Source organism: Oncorhynchus tshawytscha, linkage group LG11 (genome assembly GCF_018296145.1).
Source record: "Oncorhynchus tshawytscha isolate Ot180627B linkage group LG11, Otsh_v2.0, whole genome shotgun sequence".
NCBI classification, from domain to species: domain Eukaryota; kingdom Metazoa; phylum Chordata; class Actinopteri; order Salmoniformes; family Salmonidae; genus Oncorhynchus; species Oncorhynchus tshawytscha.
Window position 1 is genome coordinate 44,269,757 of NC_056439.1, and position 15,793 is coordinate 44,285,549.

Below are 15,793 nucleotides of genomic sequence, written 5' to 3' on the forward strand. Positions count from 1 at the left end.
AGAAACTTCAACTTGTTTTCTATCCAATGCTACCAATTATATGCATATCCTGAGTAACAGGCAGTTTATTATGGGCACGTCAGTCAGGCGGAAATTCAGGAAACTAGACCCTATCCCTAAGAAGTTTTAACAGTTGGTCCGCCATGCTTTGTGTACACGTCCTGGTAATCTGTCTGGCCCAGCGGCTTTGTGAATGTTGACCGTTTTAAAGGTTTTGTTCACATCGGCTACAGAGAGCGTTATCACACAGTCATCAGGACAGCTAGTGCTCTCGTGCATGCTTCAGTGTTGCTTGCCTCGAAGCAAGCATAAAAGGCACTTAGCTTGTCTGGTAGGCTCGCGTCACTGGGCAGCTCGTGTCTGCGTTTCCCTTTGTAGTTTTCAAGCCCTGCAATGTCCGACGAGCGTCAGAGCCGGTGTAGTAGGATTCAATCTTAATCCTGTATTGACGCGTTGCTTGTTTGATGGTTCGTTTGATGGTTCATCTGAGGGCATAGTGGGATTTCTTATAAAAGTCTGCATTAGTCTCCCGCTCCTTGAAAGCGGCAGCTCTAGCCTTTAGCTCGATGCGTTGCCTGTAATCCATGGCTTCTGGTTGGGATATGTACGTACAGTCACTGTGGGGACGACGTCATCAAAGCACTTATTGAAGAAGCCGATGGTGTATTCCTCAATGTCATTGGATGAATCCTAGAACATATTCCAGTCTGTGCTAGCAAAACAGTCCTGTAGTGTAGCATCCGCGTCTTCTGACCACTTCCATATTGAGCTAGTCACTGGTACTTCCTGCTTTAGTTTTTGCTTGTAAGCAGGAATCAGGAGGATATAATTGTGGTCAGATTTGCCAAATGGAGGGCGGGGGATAGCTTTGTATGCATCTGGAGTAAAGGTGGTCTAGGATTTTTTGTGACATGTAACAAATTAGTTAGCCAGTGTTTCCCCTAGGTGGCAAAGTTAATTGCAGTTTCAAATCTCATTTCCTGCAATTCTACACATTTTGCCATGGAGCAGAGAGAAAATATGCCGTTTTAAATAAAAATTTCCTGCAATTATACACATTTTGCCTTGTTCTTATGCTATATTAGTGACTCAAACATAACAATCAATGGGGACCCCATGCCATTTTTTTGTGACTTTCAGTTCTCAAAAATGTTGTTCCATTTATGAATAATTGCTCCATTATCTGTTCTACATATTTTATCTGGTTTTAGTCGTTTAAGTTTACACTGAAAACATTTTACCATCCCCAAAATGTTTTCTATAATTAAATGTTGCATTGGTTTGTCCTCTTTTCTTTAAAGAACCACTGCACATGGTGTTTTTCTGTGCTCATTAGAAAAAAACGAGATGTCAGTCTTGAAGGTGTGTTTCCTGACCGATTCCATGTTTGGTTAATGAGGTTTCAACTCAAATGTTATTGGTCACATACATTTTTAGCAGATGTTATTGCGGGTGTAGTGAAATACTTGTGTTCCTAGCTCTAACAGTGCAGTAGTATCTAACAATTCACAACAATACACACATCTAAAAGTAAAATAATGGAACTAAGAAATAATACGGTACCAGTCAAAAATTTGGACACACCTACTCATTCAACAGTTTCTTAATTTGGACTATTTTCAACATTGTAGAAGACGACAACACTATGAAATAACACATAGAATCATATTGTTAAAAAAAAAAGGTTTAACAATTCAAAATATTTGATATTCTTAAAAGTAGCCACCCTTTTCCTTGATGACAGCTTTGCACACTCTTGGCATTCTCTCAACCAGTCTCATGAGGTAGTCACCTGGAATGCTTTTCCAACCGTCTTCGAGTTCCACATATGCTGAGCACTTGTTGGCCGCTTTTCCTTCGCTCTGCCGTCCAACTCATCCCGAACCGTCTCAATTGGGTTGAGGTTTGGTGATTGTGGATGCCAGGTCATCTGATGCAGCGCTCCATCACTCTCCTTCTTGGTCAAATAGCCCTTACACAGCCCGAAGGTGTGTTTTGGGGTCAATGTCCTGTTGAAAAACAAATGATAGTCCCACTAAGTGCAAACCAGATGGGATGGTGTATCGCTGCAGAATGCTGTGGTCGCCATGCTGTTTAAGTGTGCCTTGAATTCTAAATAAATCACTGAGTGTCACCAGCAAAGCACCATCACACCTCCATGCTTCACGGTGGGAGCCACATATGCAGAGATCATCTGTTCACCTACTCTGCGTCTCTAAAAGACACAGCCGTTGAACCAGAAATCTTACATTTTGACTCCTCAGACAAAAGGACAGATTTCCACCGGTCTAATGTCCATTGCTCGTGTTTCTTATTGGTGTTCTTTAGTAGTGGTTTCTTTGCAGAAATTCGACCACAAAGGCCTGATTCACGCAGTCTCTGAACAGTTGATGTTGAGATGTGTCTGTTACTTGAACTCTGTGAAGCGTTTATTTGGGCTGCAATCTGAGGTACAGTTAATTGCTGATTTCTGAGGCTGGTAACTTACGAACTTATCCTCTGCAGCATAGGTAACTCTGGGTCTTCCTTTCCTGTGGCGGTCTTCATGAGAGCCAGTTTCATCATAGCGCTTGATGGTTTTTGCGACTGCACTTGAAGTTCTTGACATTTTCCGGATTGACTGACCTTCATGTCTCAAAGTAATGATGGACCGTCGTTTCTCTTTGCTTATTTGAGCTGTTCTTGCCATAATATGGACTTGGTCTTTTACCAAATAGGGCTATCTTCTGTATACCACCCCTGCCATGTCACAACACAACTGATTGGCTCAAACACATTAAGGAAAGAAATTCCACAAATTAACTATTAACAAGGCACACCTGTTAATTGGAATGAATTCCAGGTGACTACCTCATGAAGCTGGTTGAGAGAATGCCAAGAGTGTGCAAAGCTGACATCAAGGCAAAGGGTGGCTACATTGAATAATCTCAAATATATTTTGATTTGTTTAACACATTTTGGTTTACTACATGATTCCATATGTGTTATTTCATAGTTTTGAAGTCTTCAATATTATTCTACAATGTAGAAAATGGTACAAATAAAGAAAAACCCTTGAATGAGTAGGTATGTCCAAACTTTTGACCGATACTGTATATATTAGGACAAGCAATGTCAGTGGCATTGACTAAAATACAGTAGAATAGAATACAGTATATACATATGAGATGAGTAAAGTAGTATGTAAACATTATTAAAGTGACTAGTGTTACATTATTAAAGTGTCCAGTGATTCCATGTCTATGTATATAGAGCAGCCTCTAAGGTGCAGGGTTGAGTGACCAGGTGGTAGCTGGCTAGTGTTGGCTATTTAAGTGTCTGATGACCTTGAGATAAAAGTTGTTTTTCAGTCTCGGTCCCAGCTTTGATGCACCTGTACTGACTTTGCCTTCTGGATAATGGCAGGGTGAACAGGCTGTGGCTCAGGTGAGGGATGTCCTTGATGATCTTTTTGGCTTTCCTGAGACATTGGGTTCTGTAGGTGTCCTGGGGGGACAGTGTGCCATCGGTGATGCGTTGGGCAGACCGCATCACCCTCTGAAGAGCCCTGCAGTTGCGGGAAGTGCAGTTGCCCTACCAGTCTGTGATACAGCCTGACATGATGCTTTCAATTGTGCATCTGTAATAGTTTGTGAGGGTCTTAGGGGCCAAGACAAATTTCTTCACCCTCCTGTGATTGAAGAGCCGCTGTTGCGCCTTCTTCACCACACTGTCTGTGTGGGTGGACCATTTCAGATGGTCAGTGATGTGTACGTTGAGGAACTTGAAGCTTTCCACTTTCTCCACTGCAGTCCCGTCGATGTGGATAGGGGCGTGCTCCCTCTGCTGTTTCATTAAGTCAACGATCAGCGCCTTCATTTTGTTGACATTGAGTGAGAGGTTATTTTCCTGGTACCACTCCACCAGGGCCCTCACCTCCTCCCTGTAGGCGAACTCGTCATTGTTGGTAATCCGGCCTACTACTATTGTGTCGTCTGCAAACTTGATGATTGAGTTGGAGGCGTGCGTGGCCAAGGAGTCTTGGGTGAACAGGGAGTACACTTGTGGGGTTCCTGTGTTGAGGATCAGCGAAGTGGGTGTTGTTGTTTTTTTACCTTCACCAGCTGGGGGCAGCCCATCAGGTAGTCCAGGACCCAGTTGCTCAGGGCAGGGTTCAGACCCATTGCCCTCTAGCTTGGTGGGTACTATGGTGTTGAAGACTGAGCTATATTAAATTAACTGCATTCTTACGTAGGTATTCCTCTTGTCCAGATGGGTTAGGGCAGTGTGATTGCATCGTCTGTGGATCTATTGGGGCAGTAAGCAAATTGCAGTGGGTTTAGGGTGTCAGGTAACGTAGAGGTGATATGATCCTTACTAGCCTCTTAAAGCACTTCATGGTGACAGAAGTGAGTGCTACGGAGCAATAGTCATTTAGTTGTTACCTTTGCTTTCTTGGGTACAGGAACAATGGTGGACATCTTGAAGCAAGTGGGGACAGCAGACTGGGATAGGGAGATTGAATATATCTGTAAACACTCCAGCCAGATGGTCTGCGCATGCTCTGAGGACGCTGCAAGGGATGCCGTCTGCCTGGCGGGGGTTAACACGCTTAAAATGTCTTAGGTCGGCCACGGAGAATGAGAACCCACAGTCCTTGGGAGCAGGCTGCGTCAGTGGCACCGTGTTATCCTCAAAGCGGGCGAAGGAAGCAAAACGTCAGTGTCTGACCCCCAGAATGAATTTAAGAGAACTCAAAATCTGTAATTAATTGACATTTTAGTAGCACAATTTTACATTAACTAGGGTGTTTGATGCAGTATTTCTCAAGTAACAAAAGTGTGCAACGTGTTGTCTTATGTAAACAGTTGGAGCTGCTGTGCAGGTCTTTCATACGGTCTATGCTATTGGATAGAGAGCCATTATAACGCAACTGTTCACCCCATGTTAGTGGGCAAATAGACATCGTCAAATCAAAACCCAACCTTCATTTACCTAACTCCATTTACCAAACTCACGTTTTAGACGAGACCTTATGACCAAACGATCCTATTTACATGTAGTCTTTGGATCTAGAATAACGGTTTCTGATTTATTTCGAGGCCACGTTGGCTGTTTTCAAAGGCATTCATGGTTTTAAAGAGAGTTGCACTTTAATTTGCAGTGGCGTCACAATTTAGCAGCGGCGTTGTGCCGTATAGGGGAAACACTGGTAGTACTTGACTTAGAGCATTACCCTGTTGTGACAGCATGAAACTTTTAAATCATAAGCCTTAAAACATTTTATTGTTTGGTTTTCCACTAAGTACATAGGTTTGAAAGTAATACCAGGAAAACAAAAATGACAAAATAAAATAACCATTTTGAAAGGGGAAAAAATAATAATATCTAACTTACACTTTGTAAAGTTCCATACAAAAAAAAGTAACTGGTGCATCCGCATATTCTCTTCTCCAAACTGTACTAACTTGCATCTTCCACTTGCTCATAGATTGACCAGCAAACCTTACATGGATTTCTACATTGCTTTATCTCTATATATATATATATCATAAACCTAGGTGGTTTGCTATATATATACACATGTAACAAAGAAATAAAACAATGAATAAAGTTCGGAATTCCTTGTAAGAGTGAGGCCTTATCGATACAAGTACAGCAGGAGAAACGTAGGCCACTGGTAGAGAGGGCCTATACATTTACATTAGGAAGCACCTAGCTGCTTGCGAGAGAGTGATAACGGCTTATAAACCTTTGCCCAAAGGAAAAATATGGCACAGTAAGAAAAGTTTAAATAAACCAAATCTCTTGCGGTGATTTCCCAAGATTTAAACTTGATAGCTTGCAGCAACAGGTCACCTGGCAGACTGGGACGCTTTCAGGAAACATCTGGTGAAGAAGGGATAAGAATAGATAAAAACAGAAAACCAACCATGTTACCATAACCTTTAGAGGTTTTCCATTCAGGTGTAACGGTAGCCTTCTTGCATTCCACAATGGGATGGTACATGCACTGAGAATCTTATATAAAAAGGAGAGGAAAATAAAACTCACAGCTTGCAGGTTGCTCTCCAAATCTTCTCATCAACTGGTCATGTGTAAACTTCACAAAAGTGTCATATTGTTCTGTAATAGAAATGTGGGAGGGGTTTAATAAGTTTAACTGGAAAAATCACATACCACCTTATGTTGCACTTTCTGAATCCTGTATTTTGACAGTCCACACCTGCCAACTTGGAAGTCATGGTCTCCTCATATTCCTCCCGAACTTTATCTTCACGCTCCTTCAGTAGACGTTCACAAATCATTCCAACTTGTCTAAGAGTAAATAAGGGCTGTTCTTTCCTTGATGGAGAAGAACCTCCAGCCGATGTGCCTGCAGATGACACAAGGAGAGAAATGAGGTCATTTGCATGTTGAGGGGGGTCTAGTTCATCCTGCACTCTGGATCTCCCCTCCTCACCTAGGTTTAGGATTTGAGCTGTTCAATTCCGGTCCTGGAGGGCCGAAACACCTGTTTTTTGTTTCTACCTGATAGTTCATTGCACTCACCTGGTGTCCCAGGTCTGAATTAGGTTCTCAGAAGCAGAAGATGAAAACAAGAAGTGTTTTTGGCCCTCAAGGACCAACATTGAACCTGGCTAGGCTAACAGTACACTACAACAAACCTGGCATACTGGATCCACCTAGAGGGGGTGGAGCCTCTGGGGAGTAGCAACCCTCTGTCTGTTGGTAAACTCCATCGATGTGTTTTCTCTTCTGAATGCGCTTGTACTCCTGCTTGATGTTGTTCAGAATTTTCTCTTGAATGAGATAGTACACAGCATGAGTCAAAATCATTCAGGGAGGAAGTTAGTCAAACAACTTGTCACATCTAATGGAGGCCTCACGTTATAGTGCAATCCTTATAGCTCCTATTATGCTGTGTAACACAAAAAGGGTCAAGATGACACCATGGGAAGATCTCAATTGCATACACCTCGCGTCCTCTCTCGTCTCCTTCTCAAAACCCATTGGATGAGAAAGTCTGCGGTTTCAGAGGTTGCAAGAAGTATGCAATTGAGATCTTCCCAATGTCAACATGCTATATCGACATCATGTTATCTTTTCAAGATAGTTACTCATGTTATTGCAGCATATCTACCTAACTATTGGCTAACATCTAATATGGTCTTGGAAAATAGTATGCTAAGTTAAGGGTTAGCTGGCAATGCAGAAAGCTAGCACACTGGCCTGGGTAGCTAACGTTAGATGTATGGTACCAAATTGGGTTTTTCCGGTAAATTAGTTAACTAAACGTTAATTACCAGCTGATAGTCTTGACGACACCTCTCCAAATGGTGACGGCTCCATGCGAAGGTATTTCCGTGGGGATGAGGAGGATGATGGGGAAACCGGGATACACCTTCTCCTTTTAGGCGACGTTGGACTCATCAATGGATCAAACTCCATGGTTCTTTTCAGGGTCGCTCCACACGCCATGATTTTGATTTAAGGAGGGTCCAGCTACAAAGAACGAACGAGGAACAGTGTATAGTAGCTAATGCGAAACAAAAGAAAATGGCTTTCGAGATAGGAAGGAGCTTATTATCCCGATTATGTATTTTCAGCTAGCTGGCTAGTTACCTAGCTTTGCAACTTCGACAAGTCCAGGAAGGAGTCTTGCGACTGTTGTTGGCTAACGTACAGTAACGTTATTAGGTTAGGCTAGCGTTAGCCAACAAAATCAAATGAAAACAAATTCCCACCTTTCCGGGGAAAAGTTGCCCTCCGTTCCTATCCGACGCTCGTGTATCTTTGACGTTTGTTTCACTTATATCTTACCTCTATTTGAATGTCCTTAGCTACGTTATAAATTCAGACGAAGCTATAACAACCTGCCTACCAGCTTGAAAGCCAGCTAGCTTCTTGTTTTTGATCTCAGAGCCGTCTGGTTCTAGGGTTGAAGACGTCAAAAAATTGGAGCGCATGCCGGTGGGCATGCGCTGATGATGGTGGGATTTGTAGTGCAGTCAAGACAGAGGTGGTGGTTTGTGTGGTTCGAAATCACATTTAATCATTTTCGCTGCTATAATTTTTTGGTGCTGCCATGATTTTGCGCTGCTATATCTATACACATTAGCAGTAGGCCTGTGCTTCTACACCTGCATTGCTTGCTGTTTGGGGTTTTAGGCTGGGTTTCTGTACAGCACTTTGAGATATCAGCTGATGTACGAAGGGCTATATAAATACATTTGATTTGATTTGATTCTTCATTCACATTATTGTTACATTATTGGAAATTAATGTATTTTGTTAGCCTTTGCCACTTTATTTTGTTCTGCAAATCCATGGGCCCATAATGTAAAATGGATTGTTACACTTATACGTTTTTTTGCCTTTTCTGTTACATTTTTTTCACTTGGGGTAAAAACGTTGTGGTTTAACTTTCTAACCATCCCCATCATACTATACTCTGATTCCACAAGAGGGCAGTACAGTACCTCACACAACACACGGCACATCGTCCCATGTGCCACTGCCAACTCTTTCTCCTCCTCCAGAGACTTAAAAACATACCACCAAAGCCCATATCTGATATAAGGGAAAGGGGGGTCCTAGTCAGTTGTACAACTGAATGCCTTCAGTTGTGAAATGTGTCTTCCTCATTCATTTAACCCAAAACCTCTGAATCAGAGAGGTGCGGGAGTTGTCTTAATCAACATCCACGTCTTCGGTGCCCGGGTGGGTTAACTGCCTTGCTCATGGGCAGAACGACAGATTTTTACCTTGTCAGCTCAGAGATATCGTACATGCCTTATGAGTATTGTGTAAATTTGACTTTATTCAGAAGCTTGGAAACCAAACCATACACAGGTGTTTGAATGGGGAAACCACAATACTTTTGAATATAAATTATACATGCAATATTTGCTCTTTTTTTTTATCTTAGCAGAGACAACTGAAAAATTCAAATTCCTCTGGTTTTATACTTACTTAAAGATCTTCTGTTGATTTGACAGTTCTTGGTTGGTGAAACACTATATATACAAAAGTATGTGGACACCCCTTCAAATTAGCGGATTCTGCTATTTCAGCCACACTAGTTACTGACAGATGTATACAATCAAAGAGCTCAGTGACTTTCAACATGGCACCATCATAGGATGCCACCTTTCCAACAAGTCAGTTTGTCAAATTTCTGCCCTGCTAGAGCTGCCCTGGTCAAGTCTAGGAGAAACAACGAGAAGTGGTAGGCCACACAAGCTCACAGAACAGGAAGCGTGTAGCGCGTAAAAATCATCTGTCCTCTGTAAATTGTCTGTCCTCGGTTGGATCAGAAGCAACATCAGCACAATAACTGTTTGTCAGGAGTTTCATGAAATGGGTTTCCATGGCCGAGTAGCCGCACACAAGCCTAAGATCACCATGTGAAAAGAGTTGGCTGGAGTGGTGTAACGCTCACCGCCATTGGACTCTGGAGCAGTGGAAACCCATTCTCGTTCTCTGGAGTGATGAATCATGCTTCACCATCTGACAGTTCAAAGGATGTATCTGGGTTTGGCGGATGCCAGTAGAATGCTACCTGCCCGAATGCATAGTGCCAGCTGTACATTTTGGTGGAAGAGGAATAATGTTCTCGGGCTGTTTTTCATGGTTCTGGCTAGGTCCCTTAGTTCCAGTGATGGGAAATCTTTATACTGCAATACAATTCTAGATGATTCTGTGCTTTCAGCATGGCAATGCCCCCATGCACAAATCTAGGTCCATACAGAAATGGTTTGTTGAGATCGGTGTGGAAGAGCTTGACTGGCCTGCACAGAGCCCTGACCTCAACCCCATCGAACACCTTTGGGATAAATTGTAACGCCGACTGCAAGCCAGGCCTAATCGCCCAACATCAGTGCCGACCTCACTAATGCTCTTATGGCTGAATGGAAGCAAGTCCCCTCAGGAATGTTCCAACATCTAGTGGAGGCTGTTATAGCAGCAGAGTGGGGGACCAACTAAATATTAATACCCATGAATTTGGAATGAGATGTTCGACGAGGAGTTGTCCACATACTTTTGGTAATGTAGTGTAGATGATGACATTTTTGCTATAAGTACAGCTGCAATAGAAGACAATGGCTATTGTTTTTCTATTGATGTGTTCAGATGAAAGCATTTGTGTACATGATATACATACATTGCTTATTACTAAATGAGTCTGGTCTTAAATAAGATGAGTAACTACACAAATACAACATGTATTTTCTCTCTCTGGAGTGTCATGAGATAAGTTCACAAGGTGCTTTCCTGAATATTTTTATTGAATCAAAACAGAAATTAAGATGTTCATTCACAGAAAAATACTTAACATATATGAAGAGATGGAGGTGGGGGGGGGGACGTATTTAATACATTACATGTCTTTATGGTTGTGGTTCTTCTTTGGGGAAATCTGTCTCCCAGTTAGTTGAAATAATGTGACTCATTGAAAAGATGTACATTATCTACTCTTGTATGGAATAACATGACCCTCAATTATAATAAAATAAGGCAATCAAAACAGTTTCACAAAACATACTTTATGACAAGAACTACAGACCATCACAATGTAATAATTTACAGTATAATTTACAGTGGAAAGAGCAGCCAATTTCACCTAGAAGCATTTTAACGGCTCAACCCATACAGTCAGGGCAGATCAGCATGACACTAAATACACAACTGTACAGTTAAACAATGCTTATTGTCACTATTTCCCTATGAAAATAAATTAATGAAGTGGTTCTGAAAACATTGAATTACGCTGAACAAAAATATAAATACAACATACAACAATTTCAAAGATTTTACTAAGTTACAGGTCATATAAGTAAATCAGTCAATTGAAATAAATAAATTAGGCCCTAATCTATGGATTTCACATGACTGGGAATACAGATATGCATCTGTTTGTCACAGATGCTTTAAAAAAAAAAGGTAGTGGTCTGGATCAGAAAACCAGTCAGTATCTGCTGTGACCACCATTTGCCTCATGTAGAGCGACACATCTCCTTCGCATAGAGTTTATCAGGCTGTTGATTGTGTCCTGTGGAATGTTGTCTCACTCCTCTTCAATGGCTGTGCGAAGTTGCTAGATATTGGCAGGAACTGGAACACGATGTCGATCCAGATCGTCCAAAACATGCTCAATGGGTGACATGTTTGGTGAGTATGCAGGCCATGGAAGAACTGGGACATTTTCAGCTTCCAGGAAATGTGTACAGATCCTTGCGACATGGGGCCGTGCATTATCATGCTGAAACATGAGGTAATGATGACTGGCACGACAATGGGCCTCAGGATCTCGTCACAGTGTCTCTGTGCATTGAAATTCCCTTCGATAAAATGCCATTGTGTTTGTTGTCCGTAGCGTATGCCTGCCCATACCATAACCCAACTGCCACCATGGGGCACTCTGTTCACAACGTTGACATCAGCAAACCGCTCTCCCACGCAACGCCATCTGCCTGGTAAAGTTGAAACCGGGATTCATCCGCGAAGAGCACACTTCTCCAGCGTGCCAGTGGCCATCAAAGAAGCCGGATGTGGAGGTCCTGGACTTGCGTGGTTACACGTGGTCTGCGGTTGTGAGGCTGTTGGAAGTACTAACAAATTCTCTAAAACAACGTTGGAGGCAGCTTACTGGCAACAGCTCTGGTGGACATTCCTACAGTCAGAATGCCAATTGCACGCTTCCTCAAAAATTGAGGCATCTGTGGCATTGTGTTGTATGACAAAACTGCACATTTTAGAGTGGCCTTTTATTGTCGCCAGTACAAGGTGCACCTGTGTAATGATCATGCTGTTTAATCAGCTTCTTGATATGCCACACCTGTCAAGTGGATGGATTATCTTGGCAATGGAGAAATGCTTACTAACAGGGATGTAAACAAATTTGTGCACTAAATTTGAGAGAAATAAGGTTTTTGTGTGTATGGAAAATGTCTGGGATTTTTTATTTCAGCTCATAAAACATGGGGCCAACACTTTACATGTTGCATTTATATTTTTGTTCAGTATAATAATCTACATTATTTTATGCTACAGCTACAAAGACTTCAAAGCTCAATTTAAAGTTCATGGTTGGCAAACTTTCTGGGCAGCGCTAATTGGGGTAGTGTCTATTCTAGATTAATTCTTCACAGTCGATACCTTCACAGTCACATGATGGCAGAAAGGTTCTCAGACCATCTCTGCGGAGACCGACAGGGTGACTTTGGCCACTTTTACAGTGGTGTTTGCATAGCAAGCTGTGGATTTGTAGGCTGTGCCTTTGATGCTCCTGCTATGGCAATCAGACTCAGCACTGTTGTCCAGTGGTTGAGAAGATCCCCTGCACGTCCGGCAGATGTTAAGGAAGGCCCGGCGCAGGTCCTTACTCCTCAGTGCATAGATGACGGGGTTGACGGTGGAGTTGAGCAGGCAGAGCATGCTGCAGAAGGCAAAGACTGTCTTGATAACGTTGTTCATCTTCCAGAAGAGGTCGTAGACCATGATGGCTAGCACAGGGCCCCAGCAGATGATGAGGACCACCAGGATCAGCACCAAGGTCTTGGCCAGGCGGATGTCCATGCGAGTCTGCTCGGGTCGCATGGTCTGAGCCTTGGTTCCATCTGCCGTGTAGACAATGATGCTCTTCTGGGAGCTGCGGCTCATCATACGCACAGTGTGGTGGTGGGCCTTCCACAGGATGAACATGTAGGCGTAGATGATGAACAGAAGCAGCACACTGGTCATCCCTATCCAGAACATCAGGTACTTCTCGTCGATGAGCGGGAAAATGTCTGAGCACACCGAGTTCAGTTGCTTACAGTTCCAGCCCAGTAGGGGGAGAATCGCAATGACGATGGAGATAGTCCACATCATGCAGAAGGCAATGACAGCCTTGTTCTTGGTGACGATCCGCTTGTAAGCCATCGGCCTGTGGATAGAGATATAGCGGTCGATGGCCGTGAGAAAGAGACTGCCCACAGAGGCAGTGAAAGAGGCGATGACTCCACTGAGTTTAAATAGAAACACATTGGGACTGTCCTTCCGGTGCAGCACATGGAAGTCCAAGAAACTGTACACAAATATGACACTGCCCAGAAGGTCGGCTACAGCCAGGCTTCCTATGAAGTGGTATGAGGGCCGACAGCGCAGGATGTGGGAGTGGAGGATCACACACAATACGATAAGGTTCTCCAGCACTGTGAAGGTTCCCAGGGTGAGTGCCATGACCGCTACTACTAACTGCTGGCTGGGGGTCAGAATCATGAAGCACTCCATGTCCACAATGTTCTCCCCGCATTGGAGAGAACCCCCGACCTCCCATCGGGTCCCATTGCCAAGCATTTCAGAGAAGTTGGTCGGGTAAATGGAGTTGCCATTATAGATGAGCTCCTTGTCCCCAGGTACTTGTACAGGGAAGGAGTTACTAAGTGGGGCAGAGTGAGTCTTCTGTAAGTGGAATCCAGTCTTGGCGAAGACTGAATCAATGGACGGGTCATCATAGCTCACATCGTTGGAGCCAAGATACTGCAAACCAGTAGTCATTGTTCGGAAAGTGGTGTCAGCTATTCCATCCAGAGCAGACTTCATGGCTACTCAGCTGACTGGTAAATTATGTAGCATTAGATGCGTGTCTAGACAGAAAAGAGAGTTCAAGAACATTTTGAAATCATTAATACTTTCTATTATTTGGTCAGTTTAAGTGTGACAAATGTGGGGGTAGGCAAATGTGTATGTATTTAACTGTGGGGGATTTTAACTGTGGGTGATATAGGAATGTTGCTGGGTGACATTATTGGTATCCCTGTACCAGCCAGCTGACTCTACAGCAGATGTGTCTCAGACAATAGTGAGAGAATTAACAGTCAATGACAAATGATTGAGACCCATATCTAACCTTCTGTGCTGCCCCCAGAACAAAAACATTGCATTAAGATGCCAATGTAGGTCAATCTTTCCTATTAATTAAGGGGTAATACAGGATTAGTTTAAAAAATGATTCAATGAATGATGCATCAAAGGAGGTAGTTATATTCTCTCAAGAGAAGAGTGAATTGATTTTGTAGAATCAATCTATAGATTTTTACAGGAGGACTTTTTTCTCTCAGACTCTTATTATATGGCTCAGTTTATACACTGCCCCCATCCCCAATACAAGAGTAAATATTGGACTATAACTATAACCTTCCTGTAGTCTATTATACGTATGCTAAAATGTTTATCCTATTCTACTGAGCTATTTACTTTTTGTTTGTATTCTTATCTTTTATTATTTCTTATTGTTTTTGCATTGTCGAAAAGGAACCTGCAAGTAAGCATTTCGTTGGACGATGTATACCATACGTATCCCGTCCATACGACTAACGAAACGTAAAACACATAGACAAGCGGCACATAACCCTGCCATTTGATTATGAATAGGACTAGATCTGTACATTTTGTTAAGAAAAATTACAATAACCTACATATGTTTTTCATTCATAAAAACAAGTAGACTAATGAGAATATTTGATAAAACATTGTCGTGCGGATGTTTATAGATAGGCAAAATACATTCTGGTAGTGATGTAGGCTATACAACAATGTGGCGATGCCCCTTGTCCCATTTATGAATTAATAAAACAGACCAACAACAAGGAAGGTTATGGAGAGGCTGCAAGCAAGTAATTAGACTCGATAAACTCTCACTAAGGGTACAGCAAAATCAACAAATAAATAGATTATGCATTAATGGCACATTTGTATTCCATTTGAGTAAACAAAAAATAGTTCTTACCTTCATATTCTTTGCACAATGAATTTGCGTTGTTCCATATGCCAGATTTAATTTATGACATAAAGACAAGAGGAAGTGTGTCCACTAATCCAATCTCAGGAATTGTATTATATTGATGTCAACAGTTGCTTTTATCAAAGTGTATCAAATCGTTTAAATTGATTTTTAGCAGAGTGAATGTGTCATAATGAGCCTCGCATCCCTGTATAGTAACAGCGATGTGTCTGTCTGTCTGTCTGTCTGAGCTACGCAATTATTTTTTATAAGGATTCGCTTTGTGCGCTTCTGTGTCACGTGCTCCGAGGTGCCACAGCGCCTTGGACCAGAGTAGTGCGCTCGCGTCGCATCCTACATTCACGCTCACTCAGTAACGAGACACTCCATCATCATCGACCAGCGTGATTCAGGAAAACGAAACTATTATTCTATTTAATGTTAAAACAATATAACTTATTTCGTAGAGGTATTTTCATTACTATTGTAGTTTAAACTCTCACTTCAACCTATAAGCAATTATGACCTCCTCCCAGCTTCTCAGGGTTAGGCTGTGTGTGTATGTATGATGTACGTATGTTATTGTATGCATGCAAATGTCACTGATGTGAAAGTATACCATTTATTTTGACTGGCAGAACTGCATGATGTCTAATAGCCTGGAAGGAAAGGTAACGATTAAGGGCTAAGCAATATCCAGCCAATGTTTTATATATTTAACCACATGTAGCATAGGATGAAATGCCTTGTATATCTTGCCAGTGTATAGAAATAGCAGGAGCTGCAGAGGTGTCGAATGAAGGTGGGTGAGGTGTGTAGTGGGACAATAGCAGAGAATAGGCTATGTCTCTGGTAAGTGGGTTATTTGAGTCAGCTGCCTATCATCATGTGCCCAATTCCAATTTAGGAAATGATGCCTTTCCTTATTCACGCCTTTCCTACAGACTTCTCAGTAGTTGGTATTCAGACTTACAGTAGCCTATGAAGGTGCATAAAGGGCTTTGCAGGCGTGGTTCCCTTGGCACTCTGAATCAATTTAATTCA

At 42.3% G+C, this 15,793-nt stretch overlaps 2 protein-coding genes across 4 annotated transcripts; both read right to left on the minus strand.

The window, feature by feature from the left end:
• Positions 1–5,246: 5,246 nt before the first annotated feature.
• LOC112262043 (akirin-2) lies at positions 5,247–7,958 on the minus strand. 3 transcript variants are annotated; one of them, XM_024437716.2, is made up of 6 exons: positions 7,804–7,958; positions 7,287–7,485; positions 6,648–6,782; positions 6,206–6,355; positions 6,034–6,105; positions 5,247–5,868 (listed from the first exon to the last, which is right to left on the minus strand). In XM_024437716.2, exons 2-6 carry the CDS (start codon positions 7,459–7,461, stop codon positions 5,858–5,860), a joined length of 543 nt encoding a protein of 180 aa, XP_024293484.1. In that variant the 5' UTR covers positions 7,462–7,485; positions 7,804–7,958; the 3' UTR covers positions 5,247–5,857. The 3 variants fall into 3 exon arrangements, with proteins under 3 accessions (XP_024293484.1, XP_024293483.1, XP_024293482.1); XM_024437715.2 differs by having other exon boundaries at positions 7,728–7,947; XM_024437714.2 differs by having other exon boundaries at positions 7,606–7,947.
• Positions 7,959–11,941: 3,983 nt separating this feature from the next.
• Positions 11,942–14,970, minus strand: LOC112262339 (cannabinoid receptor type 1A-like). Its single transcript, XM_024438012.1, has 2 exons — positions 14,756–14,970; positions 11,942–13,613 (listed from the first exon to the last, which is right to left on the minus strand). Exon 2 carries the CDS (start codon positions 13,567–13,569, stop codon positions 12,172–12,174), a length of 1,398 nt encoding a protein of 465 aa, XP_024293780.1. The 5' UTR covers positions 13,570–13,613; positions 14,756–14,970; the 3' UTR covers positions 11,942–12,171.
• Positions 14,971–15,793: the final 823 nt, after the last annotated feature.

Coding starts and splice junctions, on each gene's coding strand:
- LOC112262043 (XM_024437716.2), bottom strand. CDS start 7,461: ATGGCGTGTGGAGCGACCCTGAAAAGAACCATGGAGTTTGATCCATTG. Junction 6,783..7,286: donor GTCGTCAAGACTATCAGCTG/GTAATTAACGTT, acceptor ATCTCATTCAAG/AGAAAATTCTGAACAACATC. Junction 6,356..6,647: donor AGGTGGATCCAGTATGCCAG/GTTTGTTGTAGT, acceptor TGTCATCTGCAG/GCACATCGGCTGGAGGTTCT.
- LOC112262339 (XM_024438012.1), bottom strand. CDS start 13,569: ATGAAGTCTGCTCTGGATGGAATAGCTGACACCACTTTCCGAACAATG.